Source organism: Arachis ipaensis, chromosome B5 (assembly GCF_059453495.1).
Source record: "Arachis ipaensis isolate K30076 ecotype BB chromosome B5, ASM5945349v1, whole genome shotgun sequence".
Lineage (NCBI taxonomy): Eukaryota > Viridiplantae > Streptophyta > Magnoliopsida > Fabales > Fabaceae > Arachis > Arachis ipaensis.
Genome location: NC_142440.1, coordinates 4,122,353 through 4,146,874, shown reverse-complemented (window position 1 = coordinate 4,146,874; position 24,522 = coordinate 4,122,353). Strand labels below are relative to the sequence as shown.

The 24,522-nt window shown below is 35.6% G+C and overlaps 2 protein-coding genes across 2 annotated transcripts; one reads left to right on the top strand and one right to left on the bottom strand.

Annotated features, from left to right (window-relative positions):
• Positions 1-9,203: 9,203 nt before the first annotated feature.
• Positions 9,204-12,869, bottom strand: LOC107639980 (uncharacterized). Its single transcript, XM_088486679.1, has 5 exons — positions 12,445-12,869; positions 12,273-12,327; positions 11,164-12,134; positions 9,833-9,972; positions 9,204-9,760 (listed from the first exon to the last, which is right to left on the bottom strand). The coding sequence occupies exons 1-5, from the start codon at positions 12,867-12,869 to the stop codon at positions 9,204-9,206; spliced, it is 2,148 nt and encodes a 715-aa protein (XP_088342805.1).
• Positions 12,870-17,325: 4,456 nt separating this feature from the next.
• PLDDELTA (phospholipase D delta) lies at positions 17,326-24,421 on the top strand. Its single transcript, XM_021122859.2, has 10 exons — positions 17,326-18,581; positions 18,949-19,065; positions 19,563-19,757; positions 20,375-20,680; positions 20,791-20,859; positions 21,050-21,197; positions 22,455-22,603; positions 22,944-23,096; positions 23,274-23,474; positions 23,879-24,421. Exons 1-10 carry the CDS (start codon positions 17,625-17,627, stop codon positions 24,173-24,175), a joined length of 2,592 nt encoding a protein of 863 aa, XP_020978518.1. The 5' UTR covers positions 17,326-17,624; the 3' UTR covers positions 24,176-24,421.
• Positions 24,422-24,522: the final 101 nt, after the last annotated feature.

The window sequence follows — 24,522 nt, the reverse complement described above, 5'->3', positions numbered from 1 at the left end:
TTTTTTATCTTTTTTATATTTTCAAAAATAATATATATTTGAAATTTAACTTATTTACGTATTAAAAAAATAACTAAGAGAATAAACTCATGTGAAGTTGATAACTGAGAAACGTTAAATGATAATTTAACTAAACCTGATAAATCATTTAACGACTCTTATCTATCAAACGACCTTTATCTATTAACCTTAGATAAGGTTAACTGCACCTGAGTTTAACTGAATCTATATAGAATACTACTACTCAATTGTAGGCTTTTTTCTTATTATAAATTAAAAGAAGTTATTATTTCCCTATAAAAATTACACAGACTTTAATTTTCAGAATGAGTTTTTTTTTTTTGGAGGGGGGCTAGAATGAGTTTGTCGCGCCCTCGACGCACTCTTCGGCGAACTTTACTCCAAGTTCGCCCAAATATAAAAACGGAGGGAGACCACTTCGTTTGGATTGTTTTCCATATCATATTCACTTTCATCCTCTCTTCTCTTATCTTGTGATTTTGGACATTCTTGAAGTCTTTAATCTCTTGAGTTTGTCAATTTCAGCTAATTTTATTCTTCTGTTTTTTTTTTATTGTTTAATTGTTGTTGTTTATTATGTTAACCTAACATGTTTGAGTAGTTAGTTTGATTAAGTTATTAGATAAAGATTAATTAGTTTGATAATTTAGTTAATTTTAGTTTAGATTATTATTTAGGTCTAATTGATTATGTTTGTTAGATTTAGTTTGAATATGTCTGATAACAATTTAGTTAATTTAAAATTATTTTATTGTAATTTATTTTATTAGTACGGAGTTTCATGGAGCAAGAGTTGTTAGGGTATGAGGATGGTCTTTATAGGCTGGATCAGGTTAACCACATAGTAGAAAGATTTGACCTAGTGGTACATTTTATAACTCTTATCTTTTATATGTTTAAAATACGAATTTGTGTTATTAATTGTTTAGGGTCTCTTTTTTTTTAATGATTTATTTTGTTTCTTAGGCACCTCAGATTTTGCGTACCAGGAGAAATATATTGGGACGTCCGCTCGAGCATATTAGGTCACATTTTAGACGGGTAGAATTTGAGTATGTTGCATACATGGTTGAGTGGGAGCATGACTAGCTATTGGTCTTTGCTCTGATCGAGAGATAGCGATATGAGTCCATACGTTTCATCTGCCATGCGAGAAGATGACTATCTCCTTGCATGACGCGGCGTACTAGTTGGGACTCAACATCGATGGGGATCCAGTAAGTGGCTGCATAGGTGGCCGGGAGCAGTTCTACCAGGGACGGTCTATTGAGGACCTCTATCAGCAGCTATTAGGTGTTGTTCCCGGCCCTGATGATCGATAGTCACCCGACAAAATAGCGCCTGCTCCGTTACACCAAGGTATATATCATGTAGATCATCGGGGACATTCTGTTTTTAGATGCCTCTGACTCTCGGGTGCATATTAGGTGGTTGCCTCTATTAGAGGACATTGATGGATGTGGTAGGTTGTCGTGGGCAAGGTTCTGAAAACTGGTTCGGACCGGCCGGTCGAACTGTGAACCGCACAGAAAAACGATTCGGTTAAACAGCAAAACCGTAGAATTTGAAAACCGAAATTGAACCAGCCGGTTTTTTGACTGGGCCGCAAAACGTTGCAATTTCAGCCTCTGGAGCCGTAAATCCCTAATTCGATCCTGATTGCTGAGTGTATCCCCCTTCTCTTCGAGCTTCAGAAACTGAGAACTGAGAGTGAGAACTGGAAACGCCTCTCTGACTCTCACACGACTTCTCATCGAGCTCGTCGTCCAGTCGTTCCTCACCTCCATCCAGCCACCGCGTCGTGCCGCCGCCGTCATTCATTCGAACAGCCACCTAATCGCGCAGCAGCCGTCGTTCGTTCGCCAAGCCACCTCCGTCGTGCAGCAGCCATCGTTCCTTCAAACAGCCACCTCCATCGCGCAGCAGCCGTCGTTCCTTCGAAGGTGCTCCAGCACTGCTTGGTCACTCGGCGTCGCTGTCTCCCACTCTCCCTATTGCATGTTCTGTTGAAGGTGCCTTCGAGCTTCCAGAGTTCCAGGTAATTTTTTTTAATTTCTTTTTTCAGTTTAGCATGTCTCTGTATCCTTGATGAGTTTGATTGAGTAGTTGTTTGATTTTGTGAAACTCTGTGAAGTGTGAACTGAAGTCACTGCAGTGTGACATGATGAACTCTGAAACTGTGAACTCTGTCTCCCTATTTTATTTTTCTTTGAACTGTGTAGTGTGAAACTGTGAAGTGTGAACTGATTCAACTGATCCTGTTAAACTGAACTGTGAGCTTTGATTAATAATTGTTGTTTACTGATTACTGAACTGATTTTGCTTTGTTTACTGAATTGAATTTTGTTGTTTGTTGAGTAATTGTGAATAATTTTTAATAATTTTGGATATTGTTTGTTGTGAACTTGAGAGTTGAGATTATTGGGTTGGATTGCTGGTAATGTTTAGGTATGGATGAAAGTATCAACCAAGAACTACCTAGGAATGATAATGCTGAAAATAATTCTGCTTCGAATGAACCTTCTCTTCCTCCCGCATCTAACGAAAGTCAGTCACAAACTTCTCTTCCTCCCGCATCTGTAATGGAGCCTCAGTTTGATTTTGATTCTAATTTTTTTTATTCTGAACTGTTTTATTCTGATTGTTGGTTTGATTCTGATTTATTTTTATTCTTCTGTCGTCCTCCCTATTGTTGATTCTGATTTGTTCTTTGATTGGGTTGTTCTTGATTCTTTGGTTGGGTTGTTAATTCTATTTTTTTTTACTTTAAATTTTTTGTTCTATTTTTTTATTAGTTGCCAAATTAGAAGGTACAATTTAGTACTATCATAATTTCTAAGCGTACTTGATTTATGATTTTACTTTCTTTGCAATTGTCTCTAAGCGTACTTGATTCTCTGGATTTAGAGTTATTTTTTATTGAATTTCTGGATTTGAATTTTGAATTCGTGCTTGATCTGCAATTTCTGTTTGATTCTTCTTATTGTTGTTGTGGTTGAAATTCAAAATTGAAATCTGATTCCTCTTCTTCATCGATTTCATATTCTGGACTCAAATGATTTGTGAACTGATCTTGTGAAATTGAATTTGTGATCTGTTGTTGGATTTGTTGCTAAATTCTTGTTGAATCTGAATTTGCATTGATTTTGGCTTCTCTTTTTTCTTGAATTTCTGTTGATGCTGCTGCGAGTCTTATTTTGTTGATAGCTGAGATTTGGTTGCTTCTTGATCGATTTGGGGTGGTTGTTGTTGTTGCCTTAGTCTAGCTTTAATCTCTTCGCACTCAATTTTCCATTCTGCAACTTCATTCTAGCAAATTTCTGGCAAGCTTGGACGCATATCCGGTTGGTAGCAAGTTGGTAGCAATGATAGAACACAATTTTGAATGTTTCCAAATTGGCAAATGGATTGAGCGCCTTCCTTAACTGAAACCATCTTAGAGCTTTTTCTTTTAAATTTGGATGATATTTTAAAGTTTATATTAAATTATAGTTATGTTTTAATGTGTTTATTTATATTTTATTTATTATTTTATTATAAAACGGTTTTTTGGTTCAACTACGGTCGAACCGGTTGAACCTATGAACCAGTGAACCAGTAACTAGAGCAGTTCGATGACCGGTTCGGTTTTCAGAACCTTGGTCATGGGACTTAGTAGTGTTGGCATGGTTTTACCGCCAGATGTGCGACGGACTATTGTCGGTGGAACATGGGTGGATGTGGCAGATCGTTGTACGACTCCTCTCAATTTTCATATATCCTAGCAATGACTCTCTGCTTTGCAAGGCAAACCTTTCTGTACGACGGCTTTTATTCGAAGTGATTCTTCACACCTCCTCGCTTTTTTTACTTCTGATAATATATGCAAAAAATTATGTTAATAAATAAAATTTTGACGAAAAAATAAATATAGCATTATAATGATAGTTTTTTTTTCAAAAGATGAATCCTCAATAACGTGATTTCTTTTTCTGGGATTGCATTCTGAAAAAGCAAACAATTGTCAGGCAAATAAACACAAAAAAATTGATAAAATACACCGAAAAATAATACTTATTTCTCTGCAGGCTTGTGAATTTTTTTTCTTATTTTCACACTTTTTTCACTTCTAACAATACATTAAAAAAATTCTGTTAATAAATAAAATTTTGATGAAAGATGAATCCTCAGTAATATGCTTTCTTTTCTTGGATTCCATCTTGTAAAAGGAAGCAATCATCAGGCAAATAAACACAATAAAATTGTCAAAAATACACCGAAAAAGAATACTTACTTCTTTGTCATTCTTTTAGATTGTTTTCTTATTTTTTGTGTCTCCTCCGAGTCAACTTCAGAATCAGACTCGGATTCAGCAACACTTTCACTTTTCGAAGAAATAGTCGTCTTCTTCTTTTTCTTATTTTCTTCCTTCCTTTTTACCTTCTTTTTTTTCTTTTAGTTGTTTTCTAAGTTGTGCTCTTTTCACTATTTCCTAAAATAGAAAAAATATTTATTTACACAATATATTTATAACAAATACACTGAAATTAAAGAAAGAATTATGTTGAGTTACCATGTCATCCTTTGATCTCAGCTAGTATTCTTTCAACCAGTAACTCCCTGGTCCAATGTTGGACCCACGGTAGTCCAGAAATTGCATCCATCGATCTATTTTTGTGTGTTGATTCATAAAAATATACAATCATTAGAGTAAATAGGCAACCATTAACAACATTTTTTTTCAATGTGTGCTCTCTAATGTCCTTTATGAGAAAGTTGAGCACATGATCACTCTAATTCCGTTCACGTATTGTGTCCACATGAAGAATGGCCAGCATGTGAATCGGAGAAAGTTTGTTTACCGTTGTCGGCAACAAGAAAGACATCTGAGTGTAGAGGATGAATGTTCTCTTGAATTTCAGTTGATTTACCTTCCCATCAACACTCATCTCTATCATAGAGGTTGATAATTGCGACAAAGTCTTGTCTTAAAAGCTTCTAACAACTTCCTTATCTTCCTCATTAAGTTCTTGAAAGTTAATTTTAGTTGGATAGTGTGGCCCTGCAAACGCAGCACAAAATATTTCAATAACACAGAAATAATTTGATAACACGCCTAAATTTGATTTTCACAATATATTACAAAATAGATTTTTACCAGATGCACTCAAGTCAAGGGCAACTGCTATATTTTTTGGAGTGATGTTGATTATACCATACCGTGTGTCGAATCTGTTACATTAGAGATCAAATGATTATGCCAATTCTTTCCAGAGCTTATGTGGCACATTCATGGCAGCAGGATATGCATCAAACCACTAAATCCTAGTTCTTGAACAATGAATTTCTTGTCATTACTCATGTTGTGAAAATGATCATGAATGGATCTCATGGAGTATCTCAAATTATGATATTTCTGCAAATAAATCAAAATTATGTAAATAAACTATATTTATACAAAATAAATTGAATTGTTCAAACACATATATGCTTATATTATATTTTGGTGCTTCCTTTTTTGCCATTTTTTTTGTAAGAAATAAAAAAATGTTAATAGGTAATAAGAATACCAGGTGCACCTCAATTCACACGAAATACACCGAAACATAAACCAAAATATATTGTTATTATTTCTTTATTACATCATATAATGTGAGTTCAAAAAGACATGCAACTCAATGAAACATATATAAAATGAGACCAGAAGAACTAGAACAAAAATCTATGGGTTGTTACAACAAATTAATGAACAAAATTCCTGACAAATAGACAAAAACAGTTGCAAATCACTCAAATATGTACAAAATAACATCAGAAGTACAATAACAATATTTTGTTGTCTAGTTATAGCATAAAGAGGACAACAACAACAAGTACATCTCAATTCACACGAAATACATCAAAAACAAACCAAAATACACCGTTATTATTTTTTGAAGTTCAAAAAGACATGCAACTCAGTAAAAAATATATAAAATGATACCAGAAGCACTAGAACAAAATTCTATGGGTTGTTATAACAAATCGATGAACAAAATTTTTGATAAATGGACAAAAATAGTTGCAAATTACTCAAATATGTACAAAATAATATCAGAAGCACAATAACAATATTCTGATGCCTAGTTACAGCATAAAGAGGAGAACAGCACCAAGTACACCTCAATTCACATAAAATACACCGAAAGTTGTCAATGATTACTAGAGACAAACGCATTTCGAAATATGCAAACACTAAAACATGCACAGAAACAGATTCAAATTCCTCAAACACATGCAAATACAGGTTAAACTATACAACAAACACTACGTAATATTTTTACACCGACCTAACGCAATTATCACCAAATGAAGCGTATAATGAGAATAGTAATACGTATTTCAAGGCAAAAACACGAAATGATTGTACTGAATAAACAAAATTATGACTATGTAGTGTTTTGTGATCGAAATGAGAAAGAAAAAAGTAAAAAAACTGGACGATTAGTGAATAATACCTTCAATAATCTTTCATATTTTCTTTCTGTGTTTTATGGTGATGATTTTGAATTTAGCTTTAAAATTTTTTTAACTTTTCGCAACGATTTTGACTTTAATTTAAAGTTTGAGCGCTGTAGTTTTGATTTTAAGAGAAGAACCGTTTTTTATAATGAAAAAAAGTGCGTGTTATACGTACTCTAATCTGAGATTAATTTTTATTAGATTTGGATAAATTTAATTAAATTTATTTATAAAAAAAATTGTATATATATCAAGACTGTAATTTATAATAGAAAAAAAACCCCTCTCAATTGTATGTTTTAGGGGATAAGAATAAGATAAAACGCGGACCCACATGTAGCCAACTCAATGCATTTATGACACGGTAAAACGCGGACCCACATGTAGCCTTTGTGGGTTTAAAAGAGGGTGCCAATGAAAAGGATTCATTTCATTGTCTCTAACCATATTCCCAACCGCCACACCAAACGTGTATCATGCATCCAAGGGCTCTTCATTTTTACTCTCCAGTCTCCACGTTCCCAATTACGATAACATACACATTTCTTCATTCATGTTGTGATTGCAGTTTCAAAGATGATGATCATGATAATGATGGTCGACGCCACGATGCATATAAATACTAATTAAACTCTAAATAGTATTGGAAAATATATGGTATGTTATAATAATTTAAAGCTCGACGTGTAATTGTGTAAACGATAAAAGATCTGTTGGGCGTTAGCCATTGGTTTTCCCCTAATCCATCTCTTTCAATTTCAGTTTCATTTTATCTTGTTACAACTTCAATTTAATTATCTATATCTATTATAAAAAAAATTAAATGAGTTGAAATAATTATGGATTTTATATGTATTTATTAGATTTTGTCAAATTAATAACAATAATAAATATTGATTTGAATAGTAAAAAAAATAATAATATTACTAAAAAATATCAACAAATAATTCTCTAACTATTTAGATATATTTAATACACGAAAATAAAAAAATATATTATATTCAAAACGTTATATAAAAAAATTAATATAATTATTGAAAAGATATGATATAAAATATTATAATTATTGACAATTTTACTATAATTAATTATTAAATATTAATAAATTTAATTATTTAATATATAATATTTTTTAGCAATAGCATCAATATGTAGACTAGCATTAAATAAAATACGCCACATTAGCAAACCTTGCTTTAAAAATTATGCTCATAAATAATAAAACGAAATACTATATAGAGCATTCACAGAAATATAATACACAAAATTGAGATAATTTTTAAAAAGATATAAAATAAAATATTAGAATTATTAACAAATCTTAATGTAATTAATCACTAAATATTAATTTGCGCATGATTAATTACATAATATCTTTTTAAAAAATAGTTGAGAAGAGATAGATATTCAAAGTGGCACCAAAATGTATTATATTAGCATGCTTGGTATCAAAATATAATTTTTTGTAGAATTAGAATTATTAATTATTGATGATTGTGTGAAAATTGGTGAAAGAGAGGCTTCACTCTCATCAAATACTGTAAGATGAGTCTGAGAACAGAGAAAAAAAGAAAGAAAGAATGGATAAAGGAAAGGAGGTGAAAAGAGAGATGGTTCGCAGAGAGAAAAAAGAAGGGAAGTAAACAGAGAACCAATATTCAAAAAGGGGCTGAATGAATTCTCAAAGGAAAAGTTAAAAAAAAAAATACCCTAATAGTTATTGTATATATATGTATATAATAACAGTAATTGAATAACTAATTTGCCGAGGCATTAGGGGTAACAAACCAAATGCCAACTAGCGTATAATTAGCAATCTATGACTCAACTTACACCCTCCCGCAAAATAGGACTGTAAATGTTTAGAAGTCCTAGTTTGGAAAGGTTAATCGCAAAAGGACCTGGTGCCAAAGCTTTTGTCACAAAATCTGCAAGCTGATTGGACGAGGAGACTGGCATCAAGTGAGTGAGGCCAGAAAGGTGCTGATTCCGAGCGGTGTGGCAATCCACCTCGATATGCTTTGTGCGTTCATGAAAAATAGAATTAGTGGCAATGTGAATGGCGGATCTATTGTCACAAACGAGAGTAATGGGCTCCGTTAGGGGCAATCCAAGGTCATGCATGATGAAAGACAGCCATTGAGTTTGGCAAGTAGCCAATGCCAAGGCTCGATATTCTGCCTCGGATGAGGATCTAGCGACGGTGCTTTGTTTCTTACTCTTCCAACTAATTAAGGAACTCCCAAGATAGAAGCAGTGGCCAGTGATAGACTTTCGAGTATCTGCACATGTTGCCCAATCGGCATCGGCAAAACCAGTGAGCTTGAGGTCGTTGTCTGCTGAAAAGAAAACACCAACGGATGGGCATCCTTTTAAGTATTTTAACACACGAAAAGCTGCCCGCATGTGCTCATCAGTTGGGCAATCAATGAACTGACTAAGTTGCCCCATAGCATAGGCAATGTCTGGCCGTGTATTGGTTAGGTATAATAGTCTTCCAACGAGCTGCCGGTAAGGAGTGCGATCAGCTAGAGAAGTGCCACTATCTCGTGACAATTTGGAAGCACAAGTGTAATCCATAGGCGTGCTAACAGGTTTGCAATCTAAGTACCCAAAATCTTTGAGGATGTCAAGCGCATATTTTCTCTGACAGATGTGAATTCCTTTGGAAGATCTGGCCACTTCCATTCCTAAGAAATACTTTAAATCACCCAAATCTTTAATTTAAACCGTAGATCAAGTAACTTTTTGATTCTCTCAATTTCATCCAAGTCGTCACCAGTCAAAACCAGGTCATCAACATAAACCATAATGATAGTAACCCCCTGAGAAGTGATTTTCGTATATAAAGAGTGATCTGATTCAGATTTGGTGAAGCCCGCAGTGGTGAGAGTTTCAGTCAACTTTAAGTTCCATTTTCGACTTGCTTGTCTCAAGCCATAAAGAGATTTTTGAAGTTTACAAACTGAATCTGATCGTACAGCCAGATGATCGAGCCCAGGAGGAAGTTTCATGTATACTTCCTCATTCAAATCGCCGTGAAGGAAAGCGGTGTTAACTTCTAACTGCTTGATGTGCCACTGCTTGGCCGCAGCTAAGGCCAATACAATTCTCAAGGTTGTCATGCGAACCACTGGACTGAACGTGTCTATAAAATCAACCCCTTCTATTTGGGTAAACCCTTTTGCTACAAGCCTGGCCTTGTAGCGTTCAACGGAACCGTCGGGGTGAAGTTTGACCCGTAACACCCACTTGCAACCTATAGGTTTCTTACCAGCAGGGAGTTTTGTAATGCACCAAGTTTAATTTTGCTTCAAAGCCTCCAGTTCACTATGAATGGCTTCTCTCCAGCAAGGATGAACAATTGCTTCCTCATAATTGCTAGGCACAACAGTTGTAGCAACAGCCAAAGAAAAAGACTTGTGTTTGGGACTAAGTGCATCATAAGATATATATTGTGATATCGGGTACCTGCAAAGAGAATTGATAGTAGATGTTGTGGTATGTATCTTACAATGGTAGTCCTTAAGGTACGTTGGCATTTTCTTTATTCTTGAAGATTGTCTTACTTCAATTGGGGGTGTTGGTGTATGTAATGAAGAGTTGTGCGCTGGCTGAGGTGTTAATGATGCATGAGTAGTTTGTGATGCATGTGATGAAATGGGACTCGGGAGATGGTTGTCCCCACTTGTAATGTTTGGAGATGTAGTGTGTGCAGGATTGGACAGCAAAGGGTTCCACAAGTTGGTAGTGTCATCAATAAAGGGGTCAAAGGTGTTTTGATGCAAGTTGGATGCAAATTGAGGTTGGTCATGTCCATGAGAATGATCAGAAATCACAGAATATGGAAAGCAATCCTCATAAAAGACAACATTTCTTGAAATAAAAATATTTCTAGAATTCAAATAAAAAAGAGTAAATCCTTTGGTACCATCTTTAAAGCCCAAGAATATGCACTTTCGAGCTCTTGGGTCCAACTTTGATCTCCCATTGCTGAGGGTTGATGCATAAGATAAGCAACCAAAAACTCTTAAATTTGACAAAGTTGGCAGTGTACCAAAAAGAATTTCGAATGGAACTTTATTTTTGAGAAATTGACTAGGCTGAATGTTTATTAAGTACACTGCATGTCGAATAGCAAAATTCCAAAAACATTTAGCTATCGATGAGTGAAATAATAATGCTCGAGCAATGCCTAAAATATGTTGGTGTTTTCTTTCCACTATCCCGTTTTATTGTGGGGTTTCAACACAAGAAGTTTGATGCAAAATTCCTTGAGATGCATAAAAGGTTTTCAAAGCAAATTCAGGTCCATTATCTGACCTGAAGCATTTTATGGTTTTGTTAAATTGAGTTTGCACAAATTTGACAAAATTCTTTAAAATTTCAGAGGCCTCAGATTTTGTTTTCATACAATGAACCCAAGTATATCTACTTTTGTCATCAACTAACGTTAAAAAATATTTTTCTCCTTGCAAAGACGGGGTGGAAATAGGGCCCCAAATATCCACATGCAACAAATCAAAACAATTCACAGATTCAGTCAAGCTATAAGAGAAATGTAATCTTTTTTGGTTTGCCAAATGACAAGAGTTGCAAGGATCTATGTTCTCATTACAATCAATTAAAGGATAAATTTTGTGCATGATTTCTAGTCTATACCGTGAAACATGTCCTAAGCGTGAATGCCAGAGTGCAGTTACATGATTTGCTGTGTGTGTAGTCACATAGTTGCTGTCCAAAGTGACAGCATCTGCATAAATGTGTGGTGAAGTGCTTGAATCATGAATGAAGTGATTTACATGCTTGTTAATGCCAACAACAGCTTGACTATCCATAGTATAGAGTTCATCTGCACATTTAGCTACTCCAATCCTCTTCAAAGTAGCTTGGTCTTGGATCTCACAAATTTGATCATTTATAAGCATTTGGCACTTCAATCCATTAGTTATTTTAGATACAGAAATCAGTTTGAAGTCAAAATTTGGAATAAAAAGTACATTTGTGATGTATAATTGATTAGAGAACCTAATGGTACCAATGGTGCTACTAACCGTTTGGCTCCCATCAGGCATTCTAACAATTATGGGGCTGGTTTGAATATATGACTCAAAATCATTTAAATCAAATGTCACGTGATCAGTTGCCCCAGTATCTATGACCCAAAGAGAAGATTTTGCAGCAACAAAGGATGAAATATTTGTGCTGTATTTTAAAATGATACCTTTACCTTGACCCATCGGAGTGGTGTTTGCGGAACGTTGTGCCTGATTTGCAATTTGGGGTTGCACATGAGCCTCTTGTCCATTGAGAAGTTTGATAATAGCTTCCTTTTGGTGAGAAGTTAGATCTAATTTTGGTGAATCACTAGCTTCCTTTTGGTAATTGCTTAGATTGCTCTGACTGAATTCATCACTTTTCTTCTCAGTTGGTAGTTCAGCAGCCGTGTAATTGATGCTGCTAACTTGCCTCTGCCTAAGATGAGGGGGCAAGCCATGCTTCTTATAGCATGTATCCACTGTGTGTCCTGTTTTATCACAGAATGTGCATTGTATTCGGTTTCCTCTGCCTCTTCCCCCAGCCTGAAACCTGCCTCTTCCTCTGTCTCTGCCTCGATTCCTCTCATCACTAAGCTGAAGTTCAGAATTAGTCTTATTGAAGAAAACTTTTGACTCATGAGTATCACTAAATTATCTTTCCTGCTGAGTCAACATTGAGAAGGCAGAATTTATATCAGGGATTGGGTTCATAAGCATCAACTGCGACCTCACGGTGGAGTATTGATCATTTAGACCCCGAAGAAACCGAGTTGTATAATCTTCACGCCTATATTGTCGTATCACATCCAATCCACATGAGCATGAAAATTCACATCCTTTGCAATTAGGTATCGGTCTAAAATTGTTTAGATCTTCCTAAATTGATTTTAATTTGGTGTAATACGCAGTCACATTTAAATCGCCTTGCTTCATAGAGAATAATTCTTCCTGAAGTTCAGCCACTTTGTATTTGTCTCCCTGATAATATTGATGTTTCAAATCTTTCCAAAGGTCCGAAGCAATATTATTCCAAACGACGCTTGCTGATATTTCGGGACTCAATGACAAATTGATCCAAGATACTACATATGTATTGCACCTTTCCCAAGCTTCAAATAGTGTATCATCCTCATTTAGTTTTGTAAGAGATCCATCTACAAACTTCAATTTGTTCTTTCCTTTCAAAGCTAATAACATTGCTCTACTCCACGAACCATAATTGCTAGCATTGAGAGTAATTGAGATTAAAGGATTACCAGGATTTTCACTTGGATGAATGTAGTAGGGGCTAGACGGATCTTGCATTGGATTGACATTGTTCTTTGCCATTTGAGCTTGAAATGTTTATATTTGGCTCAAGAAAGTTGCGATTGACTGAGCATCCAATGGATTAGAACTTGTTCCTTGATTATCAGTCATTACACAAGTGAGAATCGATGAATCTGCTGCAGCGTCAAATCCCAAGCCTTCTGTCCTCAGTCTCGTCGATCAGAGATTTACCTCTCCTCCACGCTCACCGCACCATGTGAAAATTGGTGAAAGAGAGGCTTCACTCTCATCAAATACTGTAAGATGAGTCTGAGAACAGAGAAAGAAAGAAAGAAAGAATGGACAAAGGGAAGGAGGTGAAAAGAGAGATGGTTCGCAGAGAGAGAAAAGAAGGGAAATAAACAGAGAACCAATATTCAAAAAGGGGCTGAATGAATTCTCAAAGGAAAAGTTAAAAAAAAAAAAATCCTAATAGCTATTGTATATATATGTACATAATAACAGTAATTGAATAACTAATTTGTCGAGGCATTAGAGGTAACAAACCAAATGCCAACTAGCGTATAATTAGCAATCTATGACTTAACTTACAGATTGATTCACTAAAATATAAGAAAGAATTATAATAACAATTACTAAAAATATATGAAATATAATATTAAAATTATTGATAAATTTTAACATAAATAATCATTAAATTTTAATTTATATATGATTGATTATATATTACTTTCTTAAAAAATGGTTAAGAAGAAAAAATATATGCAAACTATTTTTAAAATGCGTCACGTTAACATGCTTAACGCCATAATACAACCTATCGAAGAATAATATACTGATAATTGATAAATGTTATCATGATTAATTAGTAAATATCAACAAATCTAATTATTTAATACATAAAATTGTTAAAACTAGCGTCAATATGTAGACTGGCACTAAAATGTGCCACGTGAATATATTTGACTCTAAAATTTATATTCATGAATGATAAAATAAAACACTATATATAACATTAACAAAAATATAAAAAAGAATCATGTTAAATTTTAAAAGAATATAAAATAAAATATTAAAATTATTGATCCACAAAAATATAAAAAAAAATTATGATAGTTACTAAAATAAAATAAAATATTAACATTATTGACAAATATCAACATAATTAATCATTAAATATTAATTTGTGTATAATTGATTATATAATACTTTCCTAAAAAATAATTGAAATTTGAGAAAAAAGAGGTATCTAAACTGACACTAGAATATTTTACGTTAATAATAATTACTAAAAAAATATGAAATAAAATAAAATTTATCTATCTTGTATTTTAAAGATACATATTAAAATTACACATTAAACTTTTTTTATTAAAAATAGAAACATTTTAAATTTTTAACGTATTTATTTATATTTATTAAATAAAAAAATTTAAAATTTTACTAATACTAAATTTATCATACTTTTATTATACATGTTAGTTAAATCTAATAAAATATTAAAATTATTAACAAATTTTAATATAAATAATTATTAAATATTAATTTATGTATAATTAATTATATAATACCTTTTAAAAAATAATTGAAAAGAAAAAACACATGTAAACTACTAACAAAATCCACCACGTCATAATATAACGATAACGATAAGAATTATTGATTATTGATTCACAAAATATATAAAAGAATTATAAATAATTATTAAATATAAATTTATACATGATTGATTATTGATTATATATAATATTATTTTAAAAATATTAAAAAATATATATATAAACAGGCGAATTTTTCACTGAAATAAAATACAAAATTTATTATTTTTTAAATTTTTATTTTTTAACTTTAATTTCTCAAATGCGATTTTTTTTTTATTTAAAAACAGTTCGTCGCACTATAATTTTTATAGAGTTCGCCTTATCCGGCGAACTTCACTTCAAATTCTAAAAGAAATGGGTAACTCAAATTCTTAAACTTTACAATGGACAATAACAACTATTATCATTGTCTACAGAGTACATAAGAATACGCAAGAATATACAGAAATAAGTCATATTTTTATTGGAGAAATAATGATTTTTTTAATTTATAACGAGAAAAAATTCTTGATAAATTTGACTTATTCCCGTGTATCTGTGTATGTCTGGTTGCCATTGCCGCTATCAATGTTGAAGAAGTCATGGTTGTTGTCCGTGTATTTCTGTGTACTCCTATATATTCTTGGAAACAACGATAATAGTTTAAAAAATTGAATTTTGTAAGTTTTAAAAAAAAATTGAAGTGATGTTTGCTGAGGTTAAGCGAACTCTAAAAAAGTATAGAGTTTGCCAGAGAGTACGGCGGATTTTTTATTTAAATAAATAAAATAAATGTAATAATTACTGAAATAAATAATTTGAAAAATATTTTATCGATTTGCGTTCACCAGTCATATCTCGTTTACAGCCTGTTCCTGGACTCCATTTTGACTTAGTCAAACTCTTTCTCCCCTCTTTTTATCCTTTCCAACCATATTTGAGGCCGATACAATGATGGTACACCAGGCGGAAAACGACGGGGACATCAACAGACAAAACGAGACGTCGCATTACGCCGGGGCCGGTCGACTTCTAGGTTAGTTGCATTCTGTTCGGTTAATCTAAGTATGTGGACATTGTTAGGGTAGCCTCGTAGTGACAAGCAGGAGGTGTCCATCGTAGAATGGTTTGACGCGTAGGTCACAAATGGTACCAGAAAAACAGCTCTGCAGTGCCTGAAGCAACATCGGAACCTTATTGTACGACTCTTCCCAATCCCCATAGATTTGTGCAATTGCCTTCTGCTTGGTCATCCACACCTTTCTGTAGGATGGTTTGAAGTGATAGCTTGCTTGGACCGCACCTTGCAAAACCGGAATGCTTACAGAGGGGTTGGACTGAATCAACGGCAAGATGACCCTGCAGATCAGACTGCTGTCTAACTGACGATGGTCTTGAGACATGGTGGGTGCTAGACAACTGTGCACTCCATCCACCCTCCAAACCTCCCTGAACACAACAAAACAGGATTGCTTCAGCCATGTCGTACACCTACTTAGTATATTGTATAGAAGTAATGAAAAGCACAAGTAAACTTAAGGTTACCAGTATCTGAGGTTCTGCCGAAGGGCCACATGGAGGCTCCATTGACACTCATTGTCAACTTGACGGCACTACACATAGTACTTTAACCGGTCCGATTCGATCACCCGGTACTCCGCACTCCTCCGAATACTGTAGTTCTTCACACCATGAAGCATTGCCTCTCGGCTTCTAAACTTGTGGCCGATCCGAAACTCTACACCGCCGTCTAGGTTGTAATCTTCTTCACCCGTGTCAAGAAACAGAGTCCTCTCATGCATGGCGTCCAGATCCCGACTGTGATAGTAAGACGGAACTGCCGAAAGCGCCGGTATTGGAAGAGGTGGAGGCAGGACTTGGCGGGCCACGGTCTGAACAGGTGTCTCCGGAACACACTCATCCTCATGCCCACTATCGAACAATTCGTTGTCACCACTATCCACCACGTAATCCTCGTTTGACTCCTCCTCGTCTTCCTCTGCCTCATCCACTAGAACGGCGACATGAATGGGTGGTGGTGCGAGGGGTCGATCGTTCTGCGCATAGGTCGAGTGTACGGAAGGACCACCGCCACTGTGTCCTACCTCTACAGAAAGCTCCATTACTTGCTCCACCATGATCCCCATGGATGTCGAACATTAGTCGCACATGTTCGTCCCCTAGAAATTGGAATATTCGAAACTGGAAGACTCCGTTACCCATGGGTGCCAGCAACCTATACACCACCCTTCCGATTTTCCTCGCTTCTGTAACACCGAGCTTGTTCAATATCAAACTCCTCAAATCGGATACCGTCTCCACACGCTAAGTGCGAAACAATATCGGATCCTCATACTCAAATGTCACCCCGTTGTCGCCGTTTCTCATTTGATAGTTGGGATAAACAAACACAACTATGTATGGACTATTATTGGCTATTAATGCCTTGTATTTATGAGAAACCTGAGACACAAAAAGGATAGGAAAAGTTTGTGAAGAATACCAAATATTACACATCTTTTTATAGTTGGTGAGATTCTACTCCATGTATATAAACGAGATGAACATTGCATATATTTTGTTTACAGTGTAAACGATATATATATATATATCGTTTACAGCGTAAACGAGATAGTCACGTTTAAGTTGACGTGTCATATCTCGTTTACACGGTAAACGAAATACATGCAATTTCATCTCATTTACAGAATAAAAAATGCAAATCAATAAATATTTTTTAAATTATTTATTTTAATTATTATTATTTTTATTTTATTTATTTAAATAAAAAATTCAGAATAACAAACTCGTTCTAAATAAAAAAAAAATCATATTTAAAAGCTTAAAGTTGAAAAATCTGATATAAAAAATAATTATTTTTTTATTTTATTTCTGAAAAAAATTCATAAAAGGGTATTCTGCGCCACTTTAATATCAGAAAATGCCGGTGGAAATGGCAGTAAAAGACTAAAATCCAGTTTGTCAAATCATTTTGGTTTTTGGGATGGAAACCGTTCATAGAATTATGTGAAGGCGCCAGCGGGGTAAGAGTAAGACAGTGCAAAAGTCTGCAACACAACACAAGCAAGCAAACCGCAAAGCAGCACGTGATTTCAGTTCCACTCTCCCAAGCCAAAGCCATTCCAAACTTCAAGAACCCTCTCTTTATTCTCTCTTCTCTTCCGTGCACCCTTTCATATTCTACACTCGCCCGCACGGGAACACTGCCTCCTTCATGGCGGAAACCGGTAACGGCAATGGCTTCATGTACCTCCACGGCGACCTCGACCTCAAAATCATTGAGGCTCGACACTTACCTAACATGGACATCGTCTCCGAGCGGTTCCGCCGCTGCGTCACCGCCTGCGACACCATCAACTTCCACTCCTCAGAACCCGCCGATACCGCCACCGCTGACGGCACCGACAACCCTCCTGCCACCGCCCGCCGCCACCGCGGTAAAATCATCACCAGCGACCCCTATGTCACTGTCTCTGTCCCCCAGGCCACCGTGGCCCGCACGCGCGTGATTCGCAACGCTCAGAACCCGCGTTGGGACGAACGCTTCAGCATCCCGCTTGCTCATCCTCTCGTCGACCTCGAGTTCCGCGTCAAGGACGACGACGTCTTCGGTGCCGAAACTATGGGCACCGTCAAGATTCCGGCAACAACTATCGCCACCGGCGAAGCCATTTCCGGCTGGTTCCCTATACTCAGTTCCTCCGGCAAGCCACCAAAGCCGAACGCCGCGCTCCGCATCGAGATGCAGTTCACGGCGGTTCAGGACAACCCGCTTTACCGGAGCGGCATCGCCGCCGATCCAGAGCACCGTGGTGTGCGGCACACGTACTTTCCCGTGAGGAAAGGGAGCTCGGTGAGGCTGTACCAGGACGCACATTGCCCCGAGGGTTTGTTGCCGGAGATTGAATTAGAAGGAGGGAAGGTTTATAAGCACGAGAAGTGCTGGGAAGATATATGCTACGCTATTTCCGAGGCTCATCACATGGTTTATGTAGTTGGCTGGTCGGTTTACCATAAGATTAAGCTCGTTAGAGAACCGACGAAGCCTTTGCCTCGTGGCGGAGACTTGACCCTTGGCGAGTTGCTCAAGTACAAGTCTCAAGAAGGGGTTAGGGTTCTCTTGATGGTTTGGGATGACAAGACTTCACATGATAAGTTCTTCTTTAAGTCGGTGAGACCCTAATTTGAATTTAGTTACTCAGTTTTGCATTATCTTTTTGGTTGATGTTGTAATCATTTCAATAGGACTTAGCTATCCGGTATTATCTGATTCATGTAGCCAACCCTAGTATGCAAGGTTTAGGTTTGTTAGTTGAACTTTACAATTCAAGTTTACAAGATCTCAAGTTTGATTACCTTGCTAGTATGATTTGATTCATCTAGCCGACCCTGGTATAATCTGATTCTTGTAGCTGAAGCCAACCAACAAAACAAGGCCTAATTCTTCTTGAAATTGCTTCAATTGCTTAATTTTTGGTTGTTTGAGGAAGTGTGCGTGCTTGTGTTGCTATTCTTCTGATTCAGGGTTTTTGGTGCAGTCTGGAGTGATGCAAACTCATGATGAGGAAACCAAGAAGTTTTTTAAACATTCCTCTGTTATGTGTGTTCTGGCACCTCGCTATGGTAGCAGCAAGCTGAGCTTCTTGAAGCAGCAGGCAAGTGCTTGTTATAAATAGGCATTTTAACGTTTGGTAATCTAATTTTGTTTGAGTTTGACGACCTGCATTTCATTGATTGATGTTATCTGCATATCGCTCATAACATAGTCAGATTGCATTGATGTGGTATTTCTGTTCTTTCTTCCCCTTATGACTTGTGAGTTCTCTATAGTTGATGCATTCTCCTGTATGTTGTCAGGAGCTAGGGTTCTTTATGAGCTATTTTTCAGTGGAGTCAAATACTCAAATGTGAAATGCCCTGTGTTTTGTGGCCTAAGCTCTTAATCGTGGGTATGTTTTTTTTGTAGACACAAAATGGAGAATGGGAAATGTATCTGGTCCTCTAAGTTTTTTCTCTATTAAATGGATACATTTCCTATTTCTGATTTTCTTATCCATGTCTTTGCTTCTAACTGCATTATTCATCCCCATGACATGATCCCGTGTTTGAGACAGACAGCTTATTAAAGTTGATTGTGATTGAAATTATACAGGTTGTTGGAACTGTCTTCACACACCACCAAAAGTGTGTTATTGTGGACACACAGGCTCCTGGTAATGATCGAAAGATAACTGTTTTTATGGGAGGTCTTGATCTGTGTGATGGTCGTTATGACACACCTCAGCATCGACTTTTCAAGGATCTTAATACTGTATTTGATGGTGATTTCCACAATCCTACATTTCCTGTAAGTTGTCAGCCCAATCAGACACATTAATTTGTTAAGTATTACATTTATTTCTTCCGCTTCGTCTGGGCAGTCCTGCTTGAAGCCATGATTTGATCGTGAAATATACAGAAGATTTTCAACAGTATTTCTTTAGATTATATACTTATGTTATCCATGTCGCCTTGGTCAAACCACTAAAATTTTGAGGTTGAAGTTGCAATGTTTATACTATATGGTAAGTGGTTTGTAGTGTGGTTCCTCTAATGGCTGCCAAGTATATATTTCCTTCCCATAGAATTTTTATTTTGAATATGAATACTATTCCATTGAAAGCAATAAATGATAAGTCTCAGGGATGAATTAGAGGGCTACACCATTGGATTGTATGAAAAGTTTTATTGTAGATATTTGCTGAATCTCTAAAGACATTGTTGTATCATTTCAGGTTTATTTTTCTCTTTACATTAAGATGAAAAAAAAATTACACATAAAATAGCATCCAATTCACTGCAGTTCTCACCTCTCTAACATCTCAGCTTTTCTTTTCCTTCTACTTTAAGATAAAAGAAAGATACATGAAACAAGATCCAATTTACAGCAGTTCTCATTGGTCTTATATGTGCTGTTTGTGATAGGCTGGAACAAAGACTCCAAGGCAACCATGGCATGATTTACACTGCAGAATAGATGGGCCTGCTGCGTATGACATTCTTATTAATTTTGAGCAGCGATGGAGAAAATCTACTAAGTGGAGGGAGTTTGCTTTAATGTTCAAAAAAGCTTCTCAGTGGCATGATGATGCTTTAATACGAATAGAACGGATCTCCTGGATAGCAAGTCCTGCCATTCCTCATTCAAAAGAAAGGCATACAATTGTTCCAGATGACGACCCAAGAGTATGGGTTTCTCATGAAGCTGATCCTGAAACCTGGCATGTTCAGGTTGGACAATGCAAGCTTGCTGAGCAAATATTACTTGCTTGATATTCTTTTTTTAATGATTGTGGAGATAATTAATTTCATTATGTTTTGTCCTACTTATGATTCTGCAGATCTTCCGCTCCATTGACTCTGGATCCCTGAAAGGATTTCCAAAGCGTGTTGATGTTGCTTTATCGCAGGTTTATTAATTAACTGGCGTTTTCCTTCCAGTTCATCCTATTGTGCAGGGAAACTCAAAAAATGTTGACTTGAGTGAATGCTCTGCTACATGCTTGCAAATCAAACTAATATATTATGATCTTAATTCTTACATAAGGGATTGATTTGAAATATATTTTGTAGTTCTAATAGCATATTTTTTGTATGCAGAATCTTATCTGTGCTAAAAATTTGGTCATAGACAAAAGCATTCAAACAGGATACATTCAAGCAATCAGATCTGCTCAACATTTCATTTATATTGAAAATCAATACTTCATTGGTTCATCATATGCATGGCTAGATTATAAAGACGCAGGTCAGACTCAAAGTCTTATTTTCAAAAATTTAGATAGTTGACAATACTTCTAAAATTATCACCATCGGGTAAAGTATGTTTTTTCTTTTTTTTGTCCTTAAAAGTTTTCGAGAAGTTTCAGAAGTACCCTGGACATTTAATTTGATTTAATTTTTTATCTTTAACGTTTGAATAAGTTTCAATTTTACTCTTACTATTAATTTTTTGACAATCAACTATTAGTCAAAATTTTTTCTTCCAATTTTTCCCTTCCAAACAACATTCATCATCATCATCATCATCATCATCATCATCTCCAAATCCTCTGCATCTTACACCATAACTCTCCCCGACCAAAACTCTTTATATATCTCCCGCTAACCCTTCCCATCACCACCCCCACCACAATCATCTTCTCACAACATCACCACCACCAACACAAACACAAACCGTCACCACCACCAGACATTATTCCGGCGAAGAGAACAAAGAAACATGAGTCCATCGTAAATATACCACCACACTCATCCAAACAAAGTGCCTTCTTCATGGCTATTGTCCGTTGAGTTGATTCCAAGTTAAAAACCTAGTCACCATCAAGCAGGTTGGTGTTGAGAGAAGGAAAGTGTGTTGAAAGTGGATTGAACAGTGTTTGTGTTGGATTGGGTGGAGAAGACAAAGTGTTGGGTGTGTGAAGGCATTGCAGTGGTGCTGTGGGTGGTGGTGGTGGTTTGTGTTTGTGTTGTTGTCGTGAGGAGATGGTGGTGGTGGGGTAATAGTGATGGGAGGGTTATGGAGAGAGAAATAGAGGATTTGGGATGATGATGATGATGAAGAATGTTGTTTGTTGGAAGAAAAAAGTTGTCTGACAGGTGACGATTTGTAACTTATTTCATCAGATTAAGGACAAAATTGAATGAAATTAGACGACAGTTATTTTTGAAACTTTTCGAAAACTTAAGCGACTAAAGATATACTTTATCCTATTACCATCTATATGCCCTAGTCCATCTTTTTTCTTTTTAAATTTATTTATTGATGCCAAACTTAATAAATTTTTTATGAGCCATGGTCAGAAATTATATTCCAATAATGATTGTAGCCACCTTTGTACTTATGATATATTTGCTTTCAAGTTCCTTGATATCTACATCTTTTGCTCTAATGAAGAGGGGGTAAAAAAAAGAAGAAAGATAAGGAGATGTTCCACTGTCCTGTTGTTCTTTTTCTTCCTAATTTTTGGTCATTGTGAATTCATCTGTTGTTATGTGTGGTTAGGGGCTGACAATCTTATCCCCATGGAACTGGCGCTGAAAATTGCTAGTAAAATCAGAGCAAACGAGAGATTTGCTGTTTATATTGTTTTACCAATGTGGCCAGAAGGTGATCCCAAAACTGGAGCTATGCAAGAAATCCTCTTTTGGCAGGTATAGAATTGTCAGCCGTATGAAGTTTACAGAATTGTTCAATGGTTAGAAATTTACTTATATCTGACGTCTAGGGAGATCGTTTCTGTGGTGAACTTTAGAGGATATTGTGTAAGTGTTGCTAATAAGGAAATGAAGGGACCAAATTCTAGTAAATCATGATTTATTGTCTATGTGGTATCCTTCTCAAAATCAAAACTATTGATTATTTTTTCCAATGACTGTCAAACTTGCACTACAATTTCTTAAGGCAATTCCCTCCCCCTTCGAATAAGTACTTGAGTTGAAGTCTAATGCTTCCAAGGCAAATATTTTCTCAGTTATTTCTTTTCTTATACAGAGCCAGACAATGCATATGATGTATCAACTTGTTGCTAGAGAATTGAAATCAATGCAGCTTGATGATGTACGCCTGCAAGACTATCTCAACTTTTATTGCCTTGGAAATCGGGAAGCATTCAACGAAGAACCTGCAAGTGCAAATAATGGTCCCGTAAGTTTTCTAATGAATAACATTTATCTGTATGCCTTTTTACAGCATGATACTTTTGTTCTAAGCATCTTTTTTTTTATATGATGTTAGTAGTATATTGAGCCTTATAATTACTTATCAGATCTAAAATGGTAGACACTGATCAAGAACACGGTGTGATTGTAATTTTCTTGTCAGGTCTCAGGAGCATATGAGCATCGTCGATTTATGATTTATGTGCATGCTAAGGGGATGATTGTTGATGATGAGTATGTCATAGTGGGGTCTGCTAATATAAACCAAAGATCTATGGCTGGCACTAAGGATACTGAGATAGCTATGGGTGCATATCAACCCCATTATACCTGGTTTGGGAAGAAAAGACATCCATATGGTCAGGTCTGTATTCTCCATAAGCTCTAATTACTCTGGCAAATTTCCTAGTAGAGATCAATTTCCCTTTTCCAGCTTCAAATGACATGTGACTTCACAACTGGAGTATGCTACAGAGCTGAAAATTGTGTATCTATTGTTCCAAATGAGTATATCCTATGAATATGTTGAATAATAATGACTCGATATGTTATCTGGGATTCACCCTTTTACTGAATATGAATGACTTGTTTTCAACTCGTTAGAAGTACTAATGATGTCATGGATAAGCAACCTTCTCAACTATGTTTCTGTCTTATCTTTTTGTGCTATGTCTGTTCAAAAGTTGAATTAATTATTATTTGATGTCTTAAAGGAAAAACTTAATATTACAAGACTACAATTACATCAGCTGGTTTCTGTTCCTGCAGATTTATGGTTACAGAATGTCGCTGTGGGCAGAGCATCTTGGCATGTCAGGAGAAATTTTCAGGGAACCAGAGAGTTTGGAGTGTGTGCGTAAAGTGAATGCAATTGCAGATGAAAACTGGAAAAGATTTGTTTCTGAAGAGTTTTCAGAGCTGCAAGGACATCTCCTGAGGTACCCTTTACATGTAGATCAGGATGGGACGGTTAGTTCTCTCGCTGATTGTGAGACTTTCCCAGATGCCGGTGGTAAGATAATTGGGACTCACTCTCCAACAATTCCAGATATCCTAACAACATAACGATCTCCAAAAAACTATAAAAAAAAAAATAACGATCTCCAAAATTAATGTTTGATTCAATATTTGTAAATGATGTGTAATTGTGTTGGGTTGGTGCCCTTGCTGGGCTAGATGACAGAAGAGGAAGTTGTAGTTTTCTGTACTTAAATTTGTTTGTTACTTGAAACTCTTGTATATTATATAGACAGTAGTGATTCATAATCTGAATTTCAACAATAATAATGTTTGATCATCGTTGTTAGACAATGTTTTCTTTATTGACTTCTCAAGCTGATATTATTTTATGTTTAATTATGCTAAAATTACTTTTATGATTAGATATGCTTATACTTTTTTTTATATAAAAT

Bases quoted from the DNA above. Each gene is read 5' to 3' on its own strand.
- LOC107639980 (XM_088486679.1), bottom strand. From the start codon at position 12,869: ATGGCAAAGAACAATGTCAATCCAATGCAAGATCCGTCTAGCCCCTAC. The intron at 9,973-11,163 runs GTATAGACTAGA...TTCTCTTTGCAG, and splicing joins CGCTTAGGACATGTTTCACG to GTACCCGATATCACAATATA. The intron at 9,761-9,832 runs GTGAACTGGAGG...AGAAACCTATAG, and splicing joins CTGGAGAGAAGCCATTCATA to GTTGCAAGTGGGTGTTACGG.
- PLDDELTA (XM_021122859.2), top strand. From the start codon at position 17,625: ATGGCGGAAACCGGTAACGGCAATGGCTTCATGTACCTCCACGGCGAC. The intron at 18,582-18,948 runs GTGAGACCCTAA...TTTTTGGTGCAG, and splicing joins ATAAGTTCTTCTTTAAGTCG to TCTGGAGTGATGCAAACTCA. The intron at 20,860-21,049 runs GTTTATTAATTA...TTTTGTATGCAG, and splicing joins TTGATGTTGCTTTATCGCAG to AATCTTATCTGTGCTAAAAA.